General features: G+C 46.4%; 1 protein-coding gene across 1 annotated transcript in view; it reads left to right on the top strand.

Annotated features, from left to right (window-relative positions):
- kif5c (kinesin family member 5C) overlaps positions 1 to 25,336 on the top strand; it is a gene marked incomplete at both ends in the record, with an annotated part of 90,025 nt that overhangs the window by 33,181 nt on the left and 31,508 nt on the right. Inside the window, 12 exons of the mRNA XM_079517749.1 lie at positions 1,238 to 1,444; positions 2,408 to 2,554; positions 12,290 to 12,478; positions 13,644 to 13,761; positions 14,024 to 14,100; positions 14,316 to 14,425; positions 14,572 to 14,673; positions 15,163 to 15,223; positions 15,471 to 15,542; positions 16,367 to 16,471; positions 16,679 to 16,886; positions 19,160 to 19,376. Of these exons, the coding sequence (XP_079373875.1) occupies positions 1,238 to 1,444; positions 2,408 to 2,554; positions 12,290 to 12,478; positions 13,644 to 13,761; positions 14,024 to 14,100; positions 14,316 to 14,425; positions 14,572 to 14,673; positions 15,163 to 15,223; positions 15,471 to 15,542; positions 16,367 to 16,471; positions 16,679 to 16,886; positions 19,160 to 19,376 (1,613 nt within the window). The remainder of the gene's footprint in view (positions 1 to 1,237; positions 1,445 to 2,407; positions 2,555 to 12,289; positions 12,479 to 13,643; positions 13,762 to 14,023; positions 14,101 to 14,315; positions 14,426 to 14,571; positions 14,674 to 15,162; positions 15,224 to 15,470; positions 15,543 to 16,366; positions 16,472 to 16,678; positions 16,887 to 19,159; positions 19,377 to 25,336) is intronic.

The following is a 25,336-nucleotide window of genomic DNA, read 5'->3' as shown; positions in this document are numbered from 1 at the left end:
ACTCTACTCTACTGTACTCCATGTTGGTGGTATAACAGTATGACAATAGCCCTGGCCCCCTACTCTACTCTACTGTACTCCATGTTGGTGGTATAACAGTATGACAATAGCCCTGGCCTCCTACTCTACTCTACTGTACTGTATATTACATAGTATTTTGGTGGTATGACAATAGCTCTGGCCCCCTACTCTACTCTACTGTACTGTATATTACATAGTATTTTGGTGGTATAACAGTATGACAATAGCCCTGGCCCCCTACTCTACTCTACTGTACTCCATGTTGGTGGTATAACAGTATGACAATAGCCCTGGCCCCCTACTCTACTCTACTGTACTCCATGTTGGTGGTATAACAGTATGACAATAGCCCTGGCCCCCTACTCTACTCTACTGTATTCCATGCACTACACAGAATGATGCATTGCTTCACTAATGGACTCTACTTACAGCAGTAGGGATGCCATTTCAATGAGAGCTGCATTTCCATGGTAACGCTGCTATTATGGAGCCGTGAGCGTTGTGGAGTGGTTTGAACAACGTTTTGAACGAGGGTGAACGGAGTCGGAGACAGTCGCTGTTCTATCACTTTAGTCCCTCAGAGTCAAGTGCTCATTTGGATGAGGCTTCAACAGAGTAGTGTTTTGTTCTGCTGCTCATTAGGCCTGTCACCATTACAACATTTAAGTTGACCATTAATAATTTGTGATTAACGTTTCTATTGTGTTTCGAGCCTTTTAGGCTTCGTAATAAAAAATTGCACAATCAAAAAAGAAAATGTAATGTAAATGTAATTGCTAGTTGCTACTTCCACTATTTTCTGAAAATGTTTTTCAACCTGGAATCGATTATGACGATTACATGTATGCACAAATAATTGTGATTATCTAAAAAGTTTGCGATTCGACAATTATAAAACCTGCTCCCTATTACTGCTATAAGACAAGCTTGTAGATCTGCTATTTTTGAAGAATCGTGAAAATCGTAAATCTTTGAATATATATTCTTTCAGAGCAAACGTTTTTAACTCAAATCTTTGCTTCTGGGGGAGGTCCCTGGAACAACATGTTTTCAGATTGGGGTCCGCAGCCAAATATAGATAATTCTGGGGGTCCTTGACATGAAAAAGGTTGAGCACCACTGACATAGAAAACTGTCAGGATCTAGAAGACATTTGTAGAATTGATTTCAGTCCTAAATGGGTTAAACCTGTGATTGATGTGTGCTTGCCCTCCAGATGCTGGCCTCCAGCCGCAGGGACTACGAGCGCCTCCAGGAGGAGCTGTCTCGCCTCCAGCGGGAGAACGGCTCCTCCAAGGAGGAGGTGAAGGAGGTGCTGCAGGCGCTGGAGGAGCTGGCCGTCAACTACGACCACAAGAGCCAGGAGGTGGAGAACAGGAACCGCCACAACGAGCAGCTCAACGACGAGCTCAACACCAAGACGGTGAGATATTATATACCGCCCTCTGCTGGTCAAATATTGATTGGCTGCCCTTTGCCCCTGCTTGAGGTCCTGTTTAGGAGTAGGGCTTTGAGGAGGGCCAGGAAGATCATGGCTGACCCTGCACACCCAGGCCACAGTCTTTTTGCCCGCTTCCCTCAGGCAGGAGGTTGCGTTCCCTAAAGACTGTGAAGGCCCGCTGCGGTGGCCGAACGGTCGCCAGTTCGAATCCCCGGACCGGCACGTTCAAATTACCACCGCTGTGCCTTGAGCAAGGCATTGAACCACAACCATGAAATGTTCTATGAGCAGGGCGTGGCTGTAAACAAGCATCTCGAGCTTAGTCCACTTACCCTGGGTAAACAAAGAACTTTGCTTTTTCAAACAGCGTTTCCCCCACGGCTATCCTGCTCCTCAATGCTGCTGGTGTCCCCCCCTGAGCCCCTTCTATCCTCCTCCACCCCCACTCAGAGTCATATGGTCTTGACTTGTGCTCTGACTGACCTGAACACTTGAACTCTCTGCACTTTATATTTATTCATTATTCATTGTACTATGTTGTTTTTGCACTGTCTTGTCCTGTTTTGCACTTGTCCTAATGTTGTAACTGCACTCTGCTGTCCCACCAAACTAAATTCCTAACATGAATTTGCGCATAATTTGCACAAGCGGTTGCACTCATCCGCCCTCCTGACAGACTTTTCTTCAGTTATTTTTGGCAAGCGACACATGCACTGATCTACAAACACGAAACACGCATGTGACGATTAATTTGTTCTGTGGCCAGACAAAATGTAATCTTGCCGGTCATCGTGGCTGGCCCAAAAATTGCCTAGAGGAAACCCTGGTGTTCATGTGTGTGTGTGTGTGTGTGTGTGTGTGTGTGTGTGTGTGTGTGTGTGTGTGTGTGTGTGTGTGTGTGTGTGTGTGTGTGTGTGTGTGTGTGTGCGCGCGTGTGCGTTCCAGAGCACTCTGGAGGGGGTGCAGAGGGAGCTGTCTAGTCTCCAGGAGCTTAGCAGTCACCACAGGAAGAGAGCAGCAGAGATCCTCAACCTGCTGCTCAGGGACCTCAGTGAGATCGGAGGAGTGCTGGGAACCAGCGACCTGAAAGCTGTAAGCACCATCCCTTACACTATACCTACTGTACTACCCTACTGTAAGCACCATCACTTACACTATACCTACTGTACTACCCTACTGTAAGCACCATCACTTACACTATACCTACTGTACTACCCTACTGTAAGCACCATCACTTACACTATACCTACTGTACTACCCTACTGTAAGCACCATCACTTACACTATACCTACTGTACTACCCTACTGTAAGCACCATCACTTACACTATACCTACTGTACTACCCTACTGTAAGCCCCATCACTTATATACCCTGTACTCTACCACCCTACTGTAAGCACCATCACTTACACTATACCTACTGTACTACCCTACTGTAAGCACCATCACTTACACTATACCTACTGTACTACCCTACTGTAAGCACCATCACTTACACTATACCTACTGTACTACCCTACTGTAAGCACCATCACTTACACTATACCTACTGTACTACCCTACTGTAAGCACCATCACTTACACTATGCCTACTGTACTACCCCACTGTAAGCACCATCACTTACACTATACCTACTGTACTACCCTACTGTAAGCACCATCACTTACACTATACCTACTGTACTACCCTACTGTAAGCACCATCACTTATATACCCTCCCTAGTCTACCACCCTACTGTAAGCACCATCACTTACACTATACCTACTGTACTACCCTACTGTAAGCACCATCACTTATATACCCTCCCTAGTCTACCACCCTACTGTAAGCACCATCACTTACACTATACCTACTGTACTACCCTACTGTAAGCACCATCACTTACACTATACCTACTGTACTACCCTACTGTAAGCACCATCACTTACACTATACCTACTGTACTACCCTACTGTAAGCACCATCACTTACACTATACCTACTGTACTACCCTACTGTAAGCACCATCACTTACACTATACCTACTGTACTACCCTACTGTAAGCACCATCACTTACACTATACCTACTGTACTACCCTACTGTAAGCACCATCACTTACACTATACCTACTGTACTACCCTACTGTAAGCACCATCACTTACACTATACCTACTGTACTACCCTACTGTAAGCACCATCACTTACACTATACCTACTGTACTACCCTACTGTAAGCACCATCACTTACACTATACCTACTGTACTACCCTACTGTAAGCACCATCACTTACACTATACCTACTGTACTACCCTACTGTAAGCACCATCACTTACACTATACCTACTGTACTACCCTACTGTAAGCACCATCACTTACACTATACCTACTGTACTACCCTACTGTAAGCACCATCACTTACACTATACCTACTGTACTACCCTACTGTAAGCACCATCACTTACACTATACCTACTGTACTACCCTACTGTAAGCACCATCACTTACACTATACCTACTGTACTACCCTACTGTAAGCACCATCACTTACACTATACCTACTGTACTACCCTACTGTAAGCACCATCACTTATATACCCTCCCTAGTCTACCACCCTACTGTAAGCACCATCACTTACACTATACCTACTGTACTACCCTACTGTAAGCACCATCACTTACACTATACCTACTGTACTACCCTACTGTAAGCACCATCACTTACACTATACCTACTGTACTACCCTACTGTAAGCACCATCACTTACACTATACCTACTGTACTACCCTACTGTAAGCACCATCACTTACACTATACCTACTGTACTACCCTACTGTAAGCACCATCACTTACACTATACCTACTGTACTACCCTACTGTAAGCACCATCACTTACACTATACCTACTGTACTACCCTACTGTAAGCCCCATCACTTACACTATACCTACTGTACTACCCTACTGTAAGCACCATCCCTTACACTATACCTACTGTACTACCCTACTGTAAGCACCATCACTTACACTATACCTACTGTACTACCCTACTGTAAGCACCATCACTTACACTATACCTACGGTACTACCCTACTGTAAGCACCATCACTTACACTATACCTACGGTACTACCCTACTGTAAGCACCATCACTTACACTATACCTACGGTACTACCCTACTGTAAGCACCATCACTTACACTATACCTACGGTACTACCCTACTGTAAGCACCATCACTTACACTATACCTACTGTACTACCCTACTGTAAGCACCATCACTTACACTATACCTACTGTACTACCCTACTGTAAGCACCATCACTTACACTATACCTACTGTACTACCCTACTGTAAGCCCCATCACTTATATACCCTGTACTCTACCACCCTACTGTAAGCACCATCACTTACACTATACCTACTGTACTACCCTACTGTAAGCACCATCACTTACACTATACCTACGGTACTACCCTACTGTAAGCACCATCACTTACACTATACCTACTGTACTACCCCACTGTAAGCACCATCACTTACACTATACCTACTGTACTACCCTACTGTAAGCACCATCACTTACACTATACCTACGGTACTACCCTACTGTAAGCACCATCACTTACACTATACCTACTGTACTACCCCACTGTAAGCACCATCACTTATATACCCTGTACTCTACCACCCTAATGTAAGCACCATCACTTATATACCCTGTACTCTACCACCCTAATGTAAGCACCATCACTTATATACCCTGTACTCTACCACCCTAATGTAAGCACCATCACTTATATACCCTCCCTACTCTACGGGCGGCAGTGGCTCAGGGGTAGAGTGCCTGGATGGTAACCGTAAGGTTGCCAGTTCGAACCCGGGCTCCCCCAGAGTTACTGTCGAAGTGTCCTTGAGCAAAACACTGAACCCCTAATTGCTCCCGATGTGCTAGTTGGTGCCTTGCATGGTTTCCGCTGCCATCGGTGTATGAATGTGTGTGTGAATGGGTGAATGTAATGCACAATCTATGTAAAGCGCCTTGGATAAAGGCGCTATATAAATGCACCATTTACTCTACCACCCTACTGTAAGCTTGTAGATCTGCTATTTTCACAAATCTTGTATGACACTCTTGTATGATGAAGTAGGCCATTCATTTATTTATTTTGGTATTATTTATTATTTAATGGATCCACAGAGTTGTATTATATAGAAATTTCACGAAATACCTTTCGTTTATGGGTAGGTTTCCTTCAAAACCTAGCTGCAGAACATTATTTTATGTACTCCCAGGACAGAAAATTCTAGAATTTTCGCTGTCCTGGGCTCTAAGGGTGACGTAGGAAGCCACGCCTATCCCGTATAGATACCTGCGTGGCTACGTCAGCCCTCATTCAACTTTTCTTCTGCTAAGCTGCGAGAACGAACTTTAACATTCCAGTGTGTGCAGGGTAATATATCTCGCAAACTCGGCCGAGAGATTAATTCTTTAGGACCGTGAGATCTCTGGCACACTCTCGAAGCAAACAGAAGGATACTTCTCGAGAAAAAAAGCCGAACTTCGACACAAGTGAGTTCTAGGCAACTTGTTGCTACGCTAGCTTGTCGAAAAAACAGCTCGCGCCTCTTTTTCTCTCTCGCTAAAGCTAGCGTTTGTTAGCTTAAAGCTATCCATAGTTAGCTTAGCGCTACTAGGCAGATACGCCTGTGGTCTACTATTACACGCCACGAGGAAGATAAACCTGTGGCTGTTAAGCACTCGGACTCCTCTCTCTACAAGCAACCATGTCGCTGACGAGGGAGACCCAGCCCGGGGAAAGACGCCATCGAGGACAGCCGGTGCCCGCCGACTGTCAAGAAGGCCCCAAACAAAAGACGTGCTCCACCTGGGGATGCGGGAACACGATGTCGGGCAAAGACGGGCATGACGAGTGCATGTATTGTCTCGGCCTCACCCACACCCGTGAGTCCATGGAGGAAATCGGTCCCGTTTGCCTCCATTGTGAGAAAATGGACGACGACGTCCTAAACAACAGGCTCGGACGTGTCCAAAGGTATTATGACAACTTTGCCGCCCACGGACTCCGAGAGAGGAGCCCCACTCCTCCCCCGCGACGAGCTCGCATACAAGTCCCGCCAAAGGGGCTTTGGCCCCGCGTCACCACCGGAGAGGGACAACGAGCTACCCCGAGACAGAGGCTCGACTACTCGGGCAACAGAGCCCCAACCGGAGCCTCTTCTTCAAGAGCAGCACCTGCCGGCGCTAGCCGAGACAGGTACGCTACTTCAGCCTCTGCAACCAGGGCTCACGAGGCCACTGATTACGAGGCTCATGGCGCGAGGCCAAGGGATACCTTCGCACCGCGCCGCTCTTCCCCAGCTCCACGTGCTCGACAACACGTCGTGCAGGCCACCATTGAGTGCCCGCCCAGACATACAGCTAGACGCAGACAGCCTGCCGTTGCACCCAGCTATATGGTGGACCGCCTGGACCCTTCCCCAGACCGCGCAATGTCTCCCGGTGGGGAGCATTGGACTACCAGGGAGGAAGGGGAGCTTCGTGATGACGAGCTCCCTTCCTTCCAGGAGCAACTCCAGGACTACCACGTCCTGGACGAGGCCTACGCGGACGAGCGAGATGGCCATGATGACCTCTCCCCCGGGGACTACGTCAGCACCACTCGTCGCCCCTTCGACGACCTGGATGCCATGGACATACAGGAGCACCAGCAAGCCAGGGCTCCTGTCCCCCCGCCTCCTGTACCCCCCATGGATGACTCCAATATTTACGAGATATACAGGAAGGCTAGTGCACGTTGTAACCACACATGGCCTAAGTCAACTGTCAAGGTACTACCATGGGAAGGCAGGACTGATGAGTCCGCCCCCCCCCCTGCACCTAGAAGACAGAAGCTCCCTATGGCACAGGGCTTCGAGGAGGCCATGATGCACGCCTGGGACGAACCCCTCCTGAAGGTGGATTTTCCCAAGGCCAGCGCCAAGGGGCCCAACGACATACCAGATAAACAAACCCTCGCCATAGACTTCATGCCAGCTATGGACAAGGCTATAGCGGCCTACCTGGCCAACCCTGCAGCTCCTAGAGTGGATCACCACGTAAAGGAACCGCAGCTCCTGTCCAGCAGCGTGAGGGAAGCCTCAAAACTGAACAAGTGGCAGTATGCACACATGTCATTCGTGGCGAAGGCCCTCAATGCAGGAGCACTTCTCCAGGGTTCCATGAAGAGCCTCCTCATTGAGATGGGACAGAAGTCCATTAAAGTCCAGCTAGCGGAACTGCCAGAAGACCTGGCCGAGTTACGCCGCCTGAATCACGAGATGGCCACCCTCCAGAGGGACTCCACTCTCCACAACGCCAAGGCAATGGCATGTTCCATCCTCCAGGAGAGATGGCGTTGGGTCGATCAGACCAGCGCCATCTCCCTGGAGACAAAGAAAGAGTTTGTGGCTGGAAATATCCACCCAGACAGTATGTTTAAGGACGCTCTGGCCAAGATGTCAGAGACCATCCAACAGCTCGAGTCCTCCACCAAGACGATGAAGGCGCTCGAACCGCTGGCCAACCAGGCCGCCCCGGTAGGCCGCCCCAAGGCTAAGAAGGCACCCTGGAAGGCCAAGACCGATGACAAACCCAGGTCCCAGGACCGGAGCGGAGATAGACAGCGACAGCCTGCAGGCCGAGGCAGAGCAGACCGCCGCACCTCTCCGCCGCCCTACAAGGCCAGGAGCGCTCCCAGAGGCCGAGGCCAGGGGAAGCGCAAATGACCTGCCCGGGCCGGGTCATCTTCCCCACCACACTCAGAGTTCAAGGCCAGAGGTGGGGATCACAGATCTCACCTCAGAGCCTGCGCTGAAGCGCTTAAGGGGGCCTGTACACAGTGCTGTGAGCACCGTTGTACAGACCCCGAAAATTGTTATGTGCAATTCACATGTGTATGTTTTTCCACGTTGTTCAATAAAGAAAACAAAAAAACAAAAAACACAAAAAACAATAAAACCAACTCTGAAGGGCATAGGCCCAGTGGGAAAGATAACCCACACTGTGACAGCTTTAGCTGTCACAGGCCAAAAACTCCACGCCAATTTTTTCCAAACTCAATACCGAAAAAATTCACTAGAGGGAGACATTTCACACAAAGTAAGTCTTCCCCTAGGCAGGCCATGCACCACGCTGACAAGCACAGGGAACCCTTTGTCACGTCATCTGTCACAATGGCGGATATCCGGGGCTTCCCCGTGGATAATCCGTACAATTCAGACAGGATACAGGCTACAGTTCGCCTCGAAACCGCCCACTTCCAGGAAAATTATTTTCTCAGAAGCGAGCGGGCAAAAGGCCGCCATTCTGCAAGAGGAAATCAATTCATTAATGCAGAAAGGCGCCATCACAGAGGTGGCCCTCGACCAATCAATGAACGGTTTTTACTCCCGCTATTTCTTGGTAAAGAAAAAGGGGGGCGGACTCCGTCCCATTCTAGACCTGAGGGCATTGAATCGTCACTTAAAAAAGCTGCGATTCAAAATGCTTACTCCACCAGTCCTCCTACGCCTAATTCGCGAAGGGGACTGGTTTACGTCAATAGACCTGCAAGACGCATATTTCCACATTCCGATTTACCCGCCGCACAGAAAATTTCTGCGCTTCGGGTTCAGAGGAAAAGTGTACGAGTACACAGTCCTTCCCTTCGGAATGTCACTGAGTCCCAGAGTCTTCATAAAGTGCACCGCGGCAGCTATCGCTCCGCTCCGACAGCAAGGGATCCGTCTCGCTACATACGTAGACGACTGGATCCTACTTGCAGACTCTCCACGAGAAGCACTGTCGCACACACATCGTGTGCTCAGCCACCTCGACTCGCTTGGGTTTATAATAAACCACGAGAAGAGCATGCTTATGCCAACACAGTCAATAGACTTTATAGGCATAACACTGAACTCAATCTCTTACACGGCCCGCCTGAGCCAAGAGAGAATAGACGCAACACTGCAGTGCGTGGCGTCATTCAAAAGGGGACGCTCGATTCCTTTTCATGCATGCCTCCGGATGGCGGGGTTAATGGCCTCTGCGGTCTATTTAATCCGCCTAGCAAGGCTACATATGAGACCTTTCCAACGATGGATAGGCTCTCTACATGTACCAATGCACCGTCGGCACCAGAAGGTAACAGTAACATCACAATGCATACTAGCCCTTCAATGGTGGTCAGACAGAAAAACCCTCTCAGAGGGCGTCCCCATGGGAAAGCCTCTGATCAGGAAAGTCATCACTACAGACGCCAGCATGACAGGCTGGGGAGCCACGATGGAAGGACTCACAGCCAGAGGTTTATGGTTGGGGCCACTACGTGCCCTTCACATAAATTACTTAGAGCTCATGGCAGTCTTCCTCGCCCTGAAACACTTCGAGCAGCGCATCCTGGGTTGCCATGTCCTAGTCAGGACAGACAACACCACGGCCATGTGCTACATCAACAGACAAGGTGGACTCAGGTCCCCTCGTCTTCATCAACTGGCTCAGAAACTGATCCTGTGGTGCAACACACGCGTCCTCTCAATAGTAGCGTGTCACGTCCCAGGTCTTCTGAACACAGGGGCAGACCTGCTGTCCAGAGGACCTCTCCGCTACTCAGACTGGTCACTACACCCTCATGCAGTGGCCCAGGTCTGGAGCAGGTTTGGGAAATCCAAGGTGGATCTCTTTGCCACAGAGGAGAACACGAAGTGTCCCCTCTTCTTCGCAATCAGGGGACCATCAACGTTGGGGCTAGACGCTCTGTCACACCAATGGCCCAAAACCCTTCTCTACGCCTTTCCCCCGCTATCCCTCATCAGCCCCACTCTGGACAGAGTGAGGACTCAGGGTCTGAAGGTGCTCCTAATAGCCCCGTCGTGGGGGGTCTGGAGGTCGGAAATAACCCCTCTCCTCTACGACCAGCCGTGGAGAATTCCCCTTCGAGCGGATCTCCTCTCTCAAGCGAGGGGGGAGATCTTCCACCCTCACCCCCAGGACCTAGACCTATGGGTCTGGCCCGTCAAAGGGTGATGTTGACTGCCGTGGGTCTACCTCCGAACGTAATCGAAACGATTCAGAAAGGCAGAGCCCAGTCAACAAGGGACCGTTACGACACAGCCTGGCGCGTCTTCGAGCATTGGTGCTCACGAAGACCAGACCAAACAGTCCCCTACCAGGCCTCAGTGATCGACGTCCTGTCATTCCTGCAGGAGCTCCTAGACAACGGCCTAGGCCTCTCCTCAGTCAAGGTCCATTTGGCGGCAATCTCTGCCTGCCACCCAGGCTTTGATAACCAGACGGTGTGGAAGCACCCGCTGGTAAAACAATTCATGAAGGGTGTACGCAGGGAACATAGGACATGCAGATCCCTCGTTCCCTCGTGGGATTTGTCCCTGGTTCTAAAGGCGCTGGCTACAGCACCCTTTGAACCACTACAAACCGTGAGCCTCAAGCTCCTAACCCTGAAGGTGGCTCTCCTGATCGCACTCACGACAGCAAAAAGGGTCAGCGACCTACATGCGCTCTCGATCTCTCCAGACTGCATGAGGTTCGATGAGGGGTCGACCAAGGTCACCCTAAAGGCAAACCCCGCCTTCATTCCCAAAAATGCTCTCTCAGTGTGTGTGCCAGTGAACCTACAGGCTTTCCATCCCCCGCCGTTCTCCTCTGACGAAGACAGCAGGCTTAATTGCCTCTGCCCAGTCAGAGCTTTACGCATATACGCGGATAGACTGGCTCCCTTCAGACAAGGAAGCCAACTCTTTGTGTCCTGGGGTGCCAGGACCAAAGGAAAGCCCGTCACGAAGGTCACTATCTCTAACTGGATAGTGGAAGCCATCCGTCTGGCCTACACTAGCCAAGGCGTGGATTCCCCTCAAGCCCTGAGGGCCCACTCCACAAGAGGTGTGGCAGCTTCCTGGGCACTCTACAAGGGTGTCTCCATTCAGGAAGTCTGCACAGCAGCAAGCTGGTCTACACCCTCGACTTTCGCCACATACTATAACCTAGATGTGGCAGCGCCTTCGCTAGCGCACGCGGTCTTGGGGGCCGCTGCTCAGTAAGGCATCAGGGCAGCATAGCGCTGCCTCCTGCTCTCCACAAGGACTAGGTTCTGGACCCAAAAGGGTCCGAGCCCCTCCCAAAAGGTTTACCTGGGACCCACTGGAAGTTCAGGTCACGGGAGTTCATAAAGTCCCATAAACGAAAGGTATTTCGTGAAATTTCTATATAATACAACGTTAAAGGTTACTTTAGTAACCACGGTTGTATATATAAATTGAACGAAATACCTTTCGTGGAACGCCCTTCTGTTCTCTAAAGCAGAAGAAAAGTTCCGAATGAGGGCTGACGTAGCCACGCAGGTATCTATACGGGATAGGCGTGGCTTCCTACGTCACCCTTAGAGCCCAGGACAGCGAAAATTCTAGAATTTTCTGTCCTGGGAGTACATAAAATAATGTTCTGCAGCTAGGTTTTGAAGGAAACCTACCCATAAACGAAAGGTATTTCGTTCAATTTATATATACAACCGTGGTTACTAAAGTAACCTTTAACGTTACAGATGGATTGGCAATGAGGATTATGCATTTCATGCACACACATACACACACACGGAAAGACGGACGGATGGATACGGCCCCTGACTAACCCAGTGTGTGTGTGTGTGTGTGTGTGTGTGTGTGTGTGTGTGTGTGTGTGTGTGTGTGTGTGTGTGTGTGTGTGTGTGTGTGTGTGTGTGTGTGTGTGTGTGTGTGTGTGTGTGTGTGCACGTGTGTGTGTGCACGTATGTGCGCGGCGGTCCCTCCTCAGATGGCGGAGAGCAGCAGCGTGATGGAGGAGGAGTTCACCATGACTCGTCTCTACATCAGCAAGATGAAGTCAGAGGTCAAGTCCCTGGTGACCCGCAGCAAGCAGCTGGAGAGCACTCTGCAGGACACCAGCCGCAAGATGCAGGCCAACGAGAGGGAGCTGTCCTCCTGTCAGCTCCTCATGTCCCAGGTCAGAACTATGTCCTCCTGTCAGCTCCTCATGTCCCAGGTTAGAACTATGTCCTCCTGTCAGCTCCTCATGTCCCAGGTCAGAACTATGTCCTCCTGTCAGCTCCTCATGTCCCAGGTTAGAACTATGTCCTCCTGTCAGCTCCTCATGTCCCAGGTTAGAACTGTCCTTCTGTCAGCTCCTCATGTCCCAGGTTAGAACTATGTCCTCCTGTCAGCTCCTCATGTCCCAGGTTAGAACTGTCCTCCTGTCAGCTCCTCATGTCCCAGGTTAGAACTGTCCTCCTGTTAGCTCCTCATGTCCCAGGTTAGAACTGTCCTCCTGTCAGCTCCTCATGTCCCAGGTTAGATCTATGTCCTCCTGTCAGCTCCTCATGTCCCAGGTTAGAACTATGTCCTCCTGTTAGCTCCTCATGTCCCAGGTTAGAACTGTCCTCCTGTCAGCTCCTCATGTCCCAGGTTAGAACTGTCCTCCTGTCAGCTCCTCATGTCCCAGGTTAGAACTATGTCCTCCTGTCAGCTCCTCATGTCCCAGGTTAGAACTGTCCTCCTGTCAGCTCCTCATGTCCCAGGTTAGAACTATGTCCTCCTGTCAGCTCCTCATGTCCCAGGTTAGAACTATGTCCTCCTGTTAACTCCTCATGTCCCAGGTTAGAACTATGTCCTCCTGTCAGCTTCTCATGTCCCAGGTTAGAACTATGTCCTCCTGTCAGCTCCTCATGTCCCAGGTTAGAACTATGTCCTCCTGTCAGCTCCTCATGTCCCAGGTTAGAACGATGTCCTCCTGTTAACTCCTCATGTCCCAGGTTAGAACTATGTCCTCCTGTCAGCTCCTCATGTCCCAGGTTAGAACTCAGTGTTGATTTCGTAGATGAAAACTGACGAAATATGTTCGTCGACTACCTTTTTTCACTGACGAATGCCATGGTTTCATATTTATGCGTGTCGCGTGTCTGTCTGTCCGTGACAAAATCATAAAATATTACGGGTGCGACGCTGGGCGATATAGACAACAACAATAGCTCAAGTAATGTCGAGTCCTGCATCATAACAAAACAAAAAGGATAATGTGTACAGTACATACAGTATGTGTACACAGACATACACAAAACCAAAATGAACCCCTCCTCCTGCCTAATTGTTGTGTCTCATTGTATGATCCGCAGCACCAGTCAAAGATCAAGTCCCTGACGGACTACATGCAGAACGTAGAGCAGAAGAAGAGACAGCTGGAGGAGAGCCACGATGCTCTAATGGAGGAGATGGCCAAACGGCAGGCTCAGGGTCAGTGAAGGGAAGCCACTGATTCCCTCTGTAGTGTTTTGTATTTGTTGATGTGTTATTTTGTTTGTTTTGTTTTGTTGATTTATCTACCGTAGGACTACAATGAAAACGGGTCCCCAGGACTTTTTTGTGTTATCCCTTTTAGCTTGAATTAATGTCTTACTGTACCTCGTGCTGTTGAAATGTTGTATTCAATCAATCAATCTGATCGATCAATCAATCAGTCAGTAAGTCAGTCAGTCTTTCTTCTTGGCGTCTTCAGGGAAGATGCAGGAGGTGACAGTGATGGACAAGGAGAAGGAGACTATGATCAGACTGCAGGACGCTGTGGAGATGAAGGTACAACAAACTAGCAATATGTGCAGAAGCATCTTCCATAAGTATCCTAACAATCCGGGATTAAAAACCTCAATCTGGGGGGTGTGTGTGTGTGTGTGTGTGTGCGTGCGTGCGTGCGTGCGTGCGTGCGTGCGTGCGTGCGTGCGTGCGTGCGTGCGTGCGTGCGTGCGTGCGTGCGTGTGTGCGTGCGTGCGTGCGTGTGTTCATGCCTGTAGAAGACCCTGGAGGAGCAGATGGAGAACCACAGAGAGGTGCACCAGAGACAGCTGTCCCGCCTGAGAGACGAGATCGAGCAGAAGCAGAGGCTGCTGGACGAACTCAAAGAGTGAGCACGATGAGCCCAGACCGAGAGGGGCTGATATGTGAACATGTGACGGGAACATACATGACCTTAACGTGTTGATGTGACAGGAACATAAATGAACCATACATAACATGACCTTAACGTGTTGCTGTCTCTGTCTGTGCCAGTCTGAACCAGGCTCTCCAGCTGCAGCAGAGCATGCTGCAGTCAGACTATGACAAGCTGAAGGCTGAGGAACAGGAGAAAGACCTGAAACTGCAGAGACTGGTGTAAGCACTTTGCCCTAGCCTTGACGTCCAGGCAGTCTTAAGGTTCAAATGTAATTGAGATAGCATGTTTTGTAGAGAGATACCGGGTGCATTTGTTGACCTGACATTCAATGGTTTTTACAGGTGCATTTGTTGACCTGACATCCCATAGTCTGTATAGTTTAGTTTTGTGTAGGCCTACAGATTTGTATTTATTTATGTTATACTATTTATTTTAGACTGATGATTTGGATTGTTCTTGGTTTACCTAAGATCTTGGATTACTATCTCTATGCATTTAATGTATTACGCCGTGTTCAACGTCTGCTAAATGCCTAAATTGTAAATTGTTACTCTGCCCACCATTATCTCTGCATCGCCTGAGAGAAAAAGAGGCGGCCCCCGGCCCACAGGTTGAGAATCACTGGTTTAAATTGAAGGCACAGCAGTAGCAGAGTATAAATGTTCTATAAGCAAAGCTAAAGTTTCTTCTGACCTTTGACCTACCAGGTTCATGAACGACAAACGAGAACAGGCCAAGGAAGACCTGAAGGGTTTGGAGGAGACCGTGGTACGTTTCGTAGTTTAATACCATACACTCTGCCTTTGATTTTATTATTATTTCAGGGTCAACATCTACTCTATCTGACTCTTGTGAACACAGATCGAGCTTGCGGATCTGCTACTTTTGATACTTTTGTGTGACGCTGCATGTGGTATGATCAAGTAGGGCGTTAATTTAGGAAAAAACACAAAAAGTTAGAAGAGAGGTTTCTGACATGATGATGAGTCAGGTCCATGTCCTTCCATCCCTTCAGGCTAAGGAGCTCCAGACTCTACTGAACCTCCGCAAGGTCTTCATCCAAGATCTGCATCTGCGGGTGAAGAACGTAAGGACACTAGAGAACAGCTCATGTACATCTGCTTACATAGGCCACTGGTTCTCAAGCTTTGTCATGTCAAGGACCCCCAAAAGATGTATTTGGCTGTGGAAACCCATCTCCAAAAGAAGCAATGAATTAAAATGTTGAGTTACAAACTTTCACGATTTTTCAAAAATATGAAATATTCAAGCTCATAGCACGGAACAAAGTGACGCGCTATGAACTTGTTATATCTGCTATTTTTTAATAGCCAAAGAGTATAAAATATTGTTAAAGTGGTTTGAAAAACACTTTAACACTTTGTACTGTAGGCTTGAAGTTGTTAAACTTTGAGAACCACTGACATAGATTACCTAAAGAGAAATGTGTACAATCAAAGCATTTTCAGCAAGCATCTATTTTATTACTGTAGTTTTGTACACAATTGCATTTGATCAACTTTAAGCAAAGAATGGCTCATTCTGTTTAGTAGTATCAATAAATACTGAGTTATTCTGTTGAGTATATACATGTATTAGTTATTGTCTAGAGTAACTATATTTCTCTACCCTTGCCAGCTCTGTCTTATCTCATATGGCAGGATTCATGTCTTTTGTCTCCGGTGGGTTGTTGTTGTGTGTTTCCTGTGATCTCCACATGAGGTCACTGTTAAACCATCTCATGGCTCCTTTTGTGGGAAAAGGACCATTGTCACATCAAGTCAGCCAACACTCAAGCCAGCCCAACAGTTGTCATGTTGTCTGTAGTGAAATGGGCCAACATGTTCTGGTCTTTTTCCCACTGTGTTTTATGAATTATGATTTTATATCCTGTGACCTCTGACCTTTCAGAGTGCAGAGAATGACAGTGATGAGGCTGGAGGAAGCCAGGCTCAGAAACAGAGGATCATCTTCTTGGAAAACAACTTGGAGCAACTTACCAAGGTCCACAAACAGGTCAGTTAGGGATACGTGCACACACACACAAACACACACTCTCTTTGAGTTGACTTCGCCGGTCAAAACATTTTTTTGGGGTTAAACTACTGCGTTAAGTGGTTGATTCATGATGTATTTTTGTATTTTGTCTGGGTTTTCCGGGTAGACACCAAATGTATGTTTTGGCTCTCAAGCTGAAACGTTTGCGGCTCTGTTGTTCTACAGCTGGTGCGGGACAACGCAGACCTGCGCTGTGAGCTGCCCAAGCTGGAGAAGCGCCTGCGGGCCACGGCGGAGCGGGTGAAGGCCCTGGAAACTACCCTGAGGAACGCCAAGGAGGGCGCCATGAGGGACCGCAAGCGCTACCAGCAGGAGGTGGACCGCATCAAGGAGGCCGTGCGCTCCAAGAACATGTCCAGGAGAGCACAGATAGGTAACGTATTGCAGAACATGAATACAGTATGTTTGATGGCGGGTATAATGTCACCTTAATGGTAAAGAGTGTGTTATTATAATTAATTACAATATTGTTAGATTGCATGCATTTTTTATTGAAGCATGTTAACACGATGGACGCTAGATCGCCTCGCAACCCGTCAGATGACAGGTTAAGATTTAAAGGGGAATTTCTCCCTAAACCTTTTTTTACAAAAGTAAGTTGATAAGTATGTATATTGACCAAAAAATATATAAAAAAGAATAAAGATATAGGGGAGCTGAAGCTGCAGCTGGAGCAGAAGCTGGGGCTGGGGGGGGTCTAACACCAGCTCACGTAGACCAGGAAGAGTGCAGTGTCAACAATGCATGGAGTGTTGCTCGATTGAATAGGAGTTCTAGCGTTAGACCCCCCCAAACCCAGCTTCATCTCCAGCCCCAGCCCCAGCTCCCCTATATCTTTATTTTTTTTTTAAATATTTGTTTTTGGTGAATATACATAATTATCAACTTACTTTTGTAAAAAAAGGTTTAGGGAGAAATTCCCCTTTAACCCCGGAGGTCGCCAAACCCGTCAGATGGCGTGTAGTAAGGGTTATATTAGTACCATAGATTACCTAAAGAGAAATGTGTACAATCTGTTCTTATGCATTTTCAGCAAGCATCTATTTTATTACTGTAGTTTTGTACACAATTGCATTTGATCAACTTTAAGCAAAGAATGGCTCATTCTGTTTAGTAGTATCAATAAATACTGAGTTATTCTGTTGAGTATATACATGTATTAGTTATTGTCTAGAGTAACTATATTTCTCTACCCTTGCCAGCTCTGTCTTATCTCATATGGCAGGATTCATGTCTTTTGTCTCCGGTGGGTTGTTGTTGTATGTTTCCTGTGATCTCCACATGAGGTCACTGTTAAACCATCTCATGGCTCCTTTTGTGGGAAAAGGACCATTGTCACATCAAGTCAACCAACACTCAAGCCAGCCCAACAGTTGTCATGTTGTCTTTAGTGAAATGGGCCAACATGTTCTGGTCTTTTTCCCACTGTGTTTTATGAATTATGATTTTAGAAATTCCCCTTTAACCCCGGAGGTCGCCAAACCCGTCAGATGGCGTGTAGTAAGGGTTATATTAGTACCATGCAGCCGAAGCTCAACACTAACCTTCTGTGCTGCCCAGGCTGCTAGACAGCGCCCACGTTCTTCCCATCGTGAGGAACAATGCGCGTGCAATATGCGTGCCTCCCATAAGGATCCACTCATTGTCGTTTCTTTGTTGCTTGTTTTCTCCGAAAAATACTTGTTGTTGTTTTAGTCCAAACCGCCTGGTGTTCAGATGTAAACAGTGATTTCTGATTGCATCGTGCCAGCCATGTTACTGCTTGTGGTGAAACCTGAGACATGTAGATGGCTGCTCGAAAAGGTTTTTGCGCCTCTACTCGTTGTATTGGGCTGTATTGACAGTAATAGAATAGCGCCTAGGGGATATTGCTGGCTCCCTGCGGCCATTTCAAATGGCCAGCAGGAGGCGTTGAAAACCGATATTTTGACCGCGCCCACAAAAATACGTTTGCGTTGTCGCCCCTCAATTTCTCCACGCGTCCAAAATACACGCATGTCTCTCATTGAAAATGAATTACTAATGGAGTCAGTCGCTGCCCGTCTGAAAGGACCTTTCCAATAATTGAACTGTCCTAGGTTATAATATATTAATACAATACAACTTCAGTACCTCTGCATTGTAATTAACTACTTATTGTCACGGTGCGACTCAAGTGGGACCCAAATGCAGAACAGGCAGGGGGAGAGATTTATTCACTGGAAACACACAGGAACAGGACTGGAACATAACACCATAAACAACATCTATACTCAAGCAGGGAACATAAGGAACTGAGGGTTTAAGTAGACACAGGGATCACAAATTCACAATGCATGAATACACAGGTGAACAGAACTAACAATCAACACTGGGATTGGCTGGGAGACTAACAGGACACAGGTGGAGAAAACTAGTAATCGCAGGGAGGTGAGACAAGACAGGCAAACACCACTAGGCAGAACAGGAAACACTAGGGCATCACTACATAATAAAAGTACACAGATCATAGTTCATGACAGTACAGTTCATGACACTTATAAATGACCTAATACTGTAGATTGGCTATTTTCGGTGAATCTCCCCCTCAGAATATGGATGCTACTTTGCTAGGATTCATTCAAGCGATTAATGTGTGATATAGAATGATTCCTGTTTGTTTTCTAGCCAAGCCCATCCGCGCCGGTCATCAGCACCAACCTCAGCACCCCTCCTCGTCTTCATCAATGGGACATTCCATCCGGGCCGGTGTCCAGCGGTGCCCAGCCCCCGTCAGCCCCCGTCACCACCACACCCCCCGCCAACCCCAACCGTCACAGCCCCGCCACCACCCTCAGCAGACCCACTCCAACCCCCAGCCTCAGCACCCCCAGCACCAGAGCAAGTAGGTCCCAGCGCTGTACTAAACACATGCAGTTGTGTTGTGTGTTGCCTGTGAGTTACATTGAGATTACATTTGTTTTATTCAAATATATTTTTTAATTACTTAACCTTCATCTAACTAATTAAGCCCTATATACGTTTGTTGTAACATGAATAGATAAAATAGACGTTCACAATGTGTCACGTTGTGACTTTCCAGGCCATCCGCATCTCCCCAGAGTCTCAAGAGCAGTGGTTCTCAACGTTTTTCATGTCAAAGGATCCCCAAATGAATTTGTATTTGGCTGCAGACCAACATCTGAAAAGATTTTGTGCCAGTGAGTCAGTTGTTTTCTACTAGTACAAAGTTCCCGACGTGTTGCGATGCAACGCGTTGGCAGCTTATAGATCGGCTATTTTCGAATAGCCGATCTACAATAGGGTTAAAGTTATTAAACTTCCTTTGGGGACACCGCACCCCCACCCCACCCCACCCCGGAAACCCCCTTAAGGACCCTTGAGTGGGAGACCACTGCTCAAGAGAACACATTGTCCCCGACTAAATTAAACACTGTAAAATAATCTTGCTGTCGAGTGCAATGCCATTCTTCTGGACAGTGGGAACAGTGGTAGCCATGACAACGGGTCACGTCAAGGCTTTGTCTGGGGATTTGCAAAAACATTGTGACAAGTAGGATTTGGCCACCTAGAAACTCGAATCTGAATGTGCGCTATTTCTTCTTCAAGTTGTTTTCCCACAGAGCTCTGTTTTGAAGTCTTTGCAGAAGTTCCTTATTTCCTCTTTTAAGACAATGTGTTGTGCTGAATGCTCAATTCAAAGGCAAATTGCATTTTAGAGCGCATGTCCATGGTCAGCCTATTCTTCTTTTGTCTGGCACTTTGAAAATGAATTAATCAGATTGGCTCTAATTGATGTTGGTGCACTCTATGTCCATTGGCCCTTGTGAAGATTAATGTTCCCAGTCAGAGTATGCACATTAATTGATTTAGTTTCAAAGAACTCCAGCATCTAATCGGTCCTTAGAAGACCCCAGACCCTGGGAATGGCCTGTGTGTGTGTGTGTGTGCGTGCGTGCGTGCGTGCGTGCGTGCGTGCGTGCGTGCGTGCGTGCGTGCGTGCGTGCGTGCGTGCTCGGGGGATTGTGTCCGTGTGTGCATGTGTATGCCCTCAGCTAAGCAGCATATCCATTCAGTTTTGTAAAAGAAAATCTAGTTTATGTCAAATATGTCTCTGTGGGTCTTAATGGAAGCTGCTGGCTCTCATTCATGTTATATTAATTAACTTCAGATCATGCCTGCCATGATTCTTATGAGCGTTCTCCCACTCCCAATCTTCCGCCGTAGTCTGAAAACCCACCTTTTCAGACTCCATCATGGCCCGTAGCACTTACCCTACCCCCTTAGATAGCACTTTTTGTAGACTTAGATAGCATTCGATACAGACTTATAGCATGTTATGTAGACAGCACTAGAATTGCATTGTATGTAGTCATAGCACGTCATAGTACATATGCATAGCATAGTATAGTATATATGTATAGTTTATATGTATAGTTTAGTTACATTATATAGATATTCCACTGTTACGTTCTTAGCTTACGCATGTTTCATGATAACTACTTTGTATGTATGTGATGTATTGCCATGCTTTTTTGTTCTTGCTTAATGTAAATCGCTCTGGATTAAGAGCGTCTGCTAAATGCCTAAATTGTAAATTGTTCTGTTTTATCACACTTTTTCAAAAGATGGAGGTACATTTTTCAGTCTACCACCAGGTGGCGGCACATACCTGTATATGTATTAGTACTTAGTAGCTCATAAACACACAGATTGAAATTGCATGCCTGCATGCCTTTCACACCGATAAACGGTATCGTTAAGCCAAAATCACTGAAATGCTACTGTAACTGACCACTCTGCCTTCCTTCTCACGTTATTTTATAGGTAAAGGACAGACTCTGAACTCTCTCCTGTGTATTATTGGACCTCTTCTTCAACAATAGACAATACTGGACATTCCTTTCTCGTTGGGTTTCTAGAACATCACCATTCTGCCTTTACTGAGACCACAGTACTCCTCATTTTCAAAAACATTCTGTATCCTTATGATGGCCGAGAAGTGCTTTCCTCTTTCGCCTCTGCTACTAGTATTGTATGTATGGCATTGGCCCCAACTCTATCTGTCTTTCTCCTTCTGTCTTAAAGCGGCACTATGTAATTTTATTTATGAATAAAATGTAATTTTGTCCAATCTCTATGGTAGAGTATCTTAATACCTTAGAACAGGGGTTCTCAACCCGTGGGTCGCGACCCCTCGGGGGGTCGCCAAATTATTTTAGGGGGTCCCCAAATTATTTAAAAAAAATAAAATAAAAAAGGGGTTTTTCACGGTTTTTCAAAAATAGCAGACCTACAAGCTCGTAGCGCGCCACTCGGTGGCGTGCTATGAGCTTGTAGATCTGCTATTTTTCAATAGCTAAATTATAACATAATGCTTAAAACACAAAGGGGTTCCCGCCCAAAATGGGTTAAGGTTATTGTAGCAGTCAATTTATATTGGGGGTCGGGAGGGGGCGGGGCGGGGGTCCCGAGATATTGCCAAAGCATTTCCGGGGGTCCCCAGCCAGAAACGTTGAGAACCCCTGCCTTAGAACTTGGTGTGGTTGTATTTAGACTCCCTGCTCTTCTATTGAGACGTTTAGCTCGTGTCAAAGGTCATGTCTCACCTAGACACAGGATCTGACATGATGGTCAAGATTCAATTTCTCAGGCGGGCCCTACCTCCTTCCAAGATTACATTTCTCCCCATGAGCAATCAGGTAGTCTCTAGTATTAGCTCAACGGTAAAAATGTCAGCACCAGGTTCAAATCTGGTGGAGAAGAGGAAAGTTACATAGTGCGGCTTTAACTGCCTGCCAACTCTACCTGTCTTTCTCTTTCTGTCTAACTACCTGCCCAGTATTAATGCTACTGATGCTTGCATCTCTCTCTGTCTGTATACTGCTCACCAATGAAAAGGTTAAAAACAAGTGTTGAGTAAATGAGGTTAATGAGCTATATCTTTGTTTACAGGATTACCGGATTTACAGGATTACTGAGATCATGTAAAAACTATGAAACAATTCTTGTAAGACCCTGAGGTTTAGCACTGGAACCCACTCTGTTTTAATGAATGTTAAAATGTTTTTATATTGTTTTTATTTATTATTTATTTTTGAGAAGCACTTTGCGTTGCACTGAGAGTTATCTTCTGTGTTTTAATACATTTTATTTATTGAATGTAGTGTTTATATATTTTATTTTGTATTTATTTATTGACTTTTGTTCTTTAATTTTGGCCTTTATATTGTTGCTTTTCAGAGAAGCACTTTGCGTTGCACTGTCTGAGAGTTATCCTTTTCATGTGTTTTCCACAATATGCCTATGTGCTAATATTGATTGTTTTTATATTGGTATTTCTATAATTTTTCAATACATATTATTTATGGAATGCGTTTATATATTTTGTATTCATTTATTGACTTTTGTTCTTTCATTTTGGTACATTTTTAACAATGTGCTGTCACTTTACCGAGGTAATCACTACAGGGACTACAGTAAAGCTCAATGTGTACAGTATATTTATAGTTCTATGTGTACTAGGATGCAAAACAGTGTTAATCCACCATCTCATTGTAAAACCTTTGTAACTTGAACAATCTTGATGTATCGAGGAAATGTATAGTCCATTGGTTCTCAAACTGGGGAAACCACAGGGGTCAGATGGGGGTCCGTGGCCAAATACATATATGTCCTTGATGTGAAAAGGTTTGAGAACCATTGGTATAGTCGCTCTCGGAGCACAGAGTCCAAAGAGAGCATTTTGGTGCATTACTGTTGAACCACAACCTTTGCATTGTCTGTAAATATCTGGTTCCGTTGGTCGAGTGATGTGGTTGGTTGTTGTGTTGTCTCACTCACAGCACGGTCTTATAAGGGTTGGTTGAGTAAGAAGGACGTGAACAATCATTCCGTTGAAATCCCCAAGATGAGCAAGCAATCTCATGATCCGGCCCAAACATAATGTGCAGATGAGTCAATGATTGACATACTCAAAAGCCCATGACTTTATGTTTGGAAAGCAGATACACTTGTGATCCAAAATAAACACTAAATTAGGTTTTTGCTAAAGTTTTAGGCACACGCACAAAAAAAAACTATTTCACAGAAAATCAACAAAATGTGTATCTAGAATCAGTCTTGGCCTGGTCAAATGCATATAGGACTGAGGAAAAGTAGCACAAAATATTCCCATTTCTGAAGGACTTAATTAGGCTGTTTTGAATAATGAATGTTTGCTGATGATGGCGCCAGGGGTAGGCCTGGCATTCTTTCTGCCAAATGGATGAATGAACTGGTATGTATAACCAGGCTCCTTGTTTTCATGCTCAGTTACTCAGCACGTCATGAAACCCACAGAGTATGTTGTTGTTGATGTTTGAACGATATCCATGACTATAGCGGAGGGCTTTGATGCTGAATAGGGGCGAAAAGTATTTCATGGGGCTTGGAGTAACAGTCAGCAACCCCCAATTATGCCATTGTATATAGATTTCACGGTTTAAACTATTGGGGTTTATCGCAATCCATGATTGAGGATATTCATGTGGCGATATCTTAAAGATGACTTAAATGGTTGTAATAATAAACTGATATTGAAGCTGTGTTCGAGTTTGTGAAGAGAATGAGATTGCAATGCTGAGTCCTATCGTTGCTAGTCAGTACTAGAAGTTACTGATTTCCCACTTGTAAGCACAGTTGTCCAGCTTGGTTCTCTGTGGTCTATACTGCAGTGGTTCTCAACCTGTGGGTCGGGACCCCCAGTGGGGTCCCCACATGATTTTGGGGCTTAATTTGCAACAGTTAAACAAAGCAACATACAGTAGGCCTATTACAGTGTAATTACAGGGCATCTGCACATTTCTAAAGTAGACCTTTTTAATACCTATACAAATAATCATTGTCAAAAGTAATCAAAAACCTAAAAACGGGTCAAAATTGGCCAAATTGTCAAATAATATAAGGCATTAAGAAGAAAAAAAGACGATCTACAATCCCACACTGCCTCATTGTGAAGCGGTGTGAGCTTTTACTGTAGATCTATTTCCACAATATGTATCTGTGGTGGAACCAAGTAACACTAAATGTAATGCGTCAACTCCTACAATTCGAAGTGCTTGTCAGGGTGGTGGGTCCCCAGTTCAATTATGATTCTTTTGGGGCGTCACGGCCTGCAGAGGTTGAGAACCACTGGTCTACTGTATCTGTCTGTGGCACAGTTTTGTACGAGTAGTGCTTTCTTAAATTCTGTTTGTGACCTTGCACAACAATGAAATAATGTCAAACGTGTGCCACACAACATTTCATGCAATGCCACTTGTGCTGTTGGTGTGTGTGTGTGTGTGTGTGTGACGTGTGTGTGTGTGCGTGCGTGCGTGCGTGCGTGCGTGTGTGCGTGTGTGCGTGTGTGCGTGCGGTGACGCACATTGAGAGATGACGCGGTTGGTCAGTGTATACCGTCATCATGACGCTTGACATAAAAAGAAAGTGAAACCACTGTGGCAGGGGTCTTCAACAGGTGGTCCAGGACCCGTAGGGGGGGCCTCAGAGTTACTACAGGGGGGCAAATCTTTGTGTGATAGGATAATTGTTTTACATTAACCGCTTGTACCCTTGCATTCTTATTCTGAGGAGAACTTTAGCCAAGAATAGCAGATAGCTCACAACACCTCACGTTGCGAGCCGCTGTTAGCTTATAGATTGGCTATTTTCTATTAAAAAAATCACACCCGTGTGAACTGAGTGGTGTAAGGTATTATATAGCCTGATCAGCTCTGATCTGACATAATGAAATCACACCCGGATGTGATTTCACAACTGGCTTTTTTTGTGCAGAAAAAATGAGCATGGTTGCTACGGTCA

Source organism: Electrona antarctica (genome assembly GCF_951216825.1).
Source record: "Electrona antarctica genome assembly, chromosome: 13".
Classification (NCBI taxonomy): Eukaryota; Metazoa; Chordata; class Actinopteri; order Myctophiformes; family Myctophidae; genus Electrona; species Electrona antarctica.
This window is presented reverse-complemented; position numbering and strand designations above follow the sequence as displayed.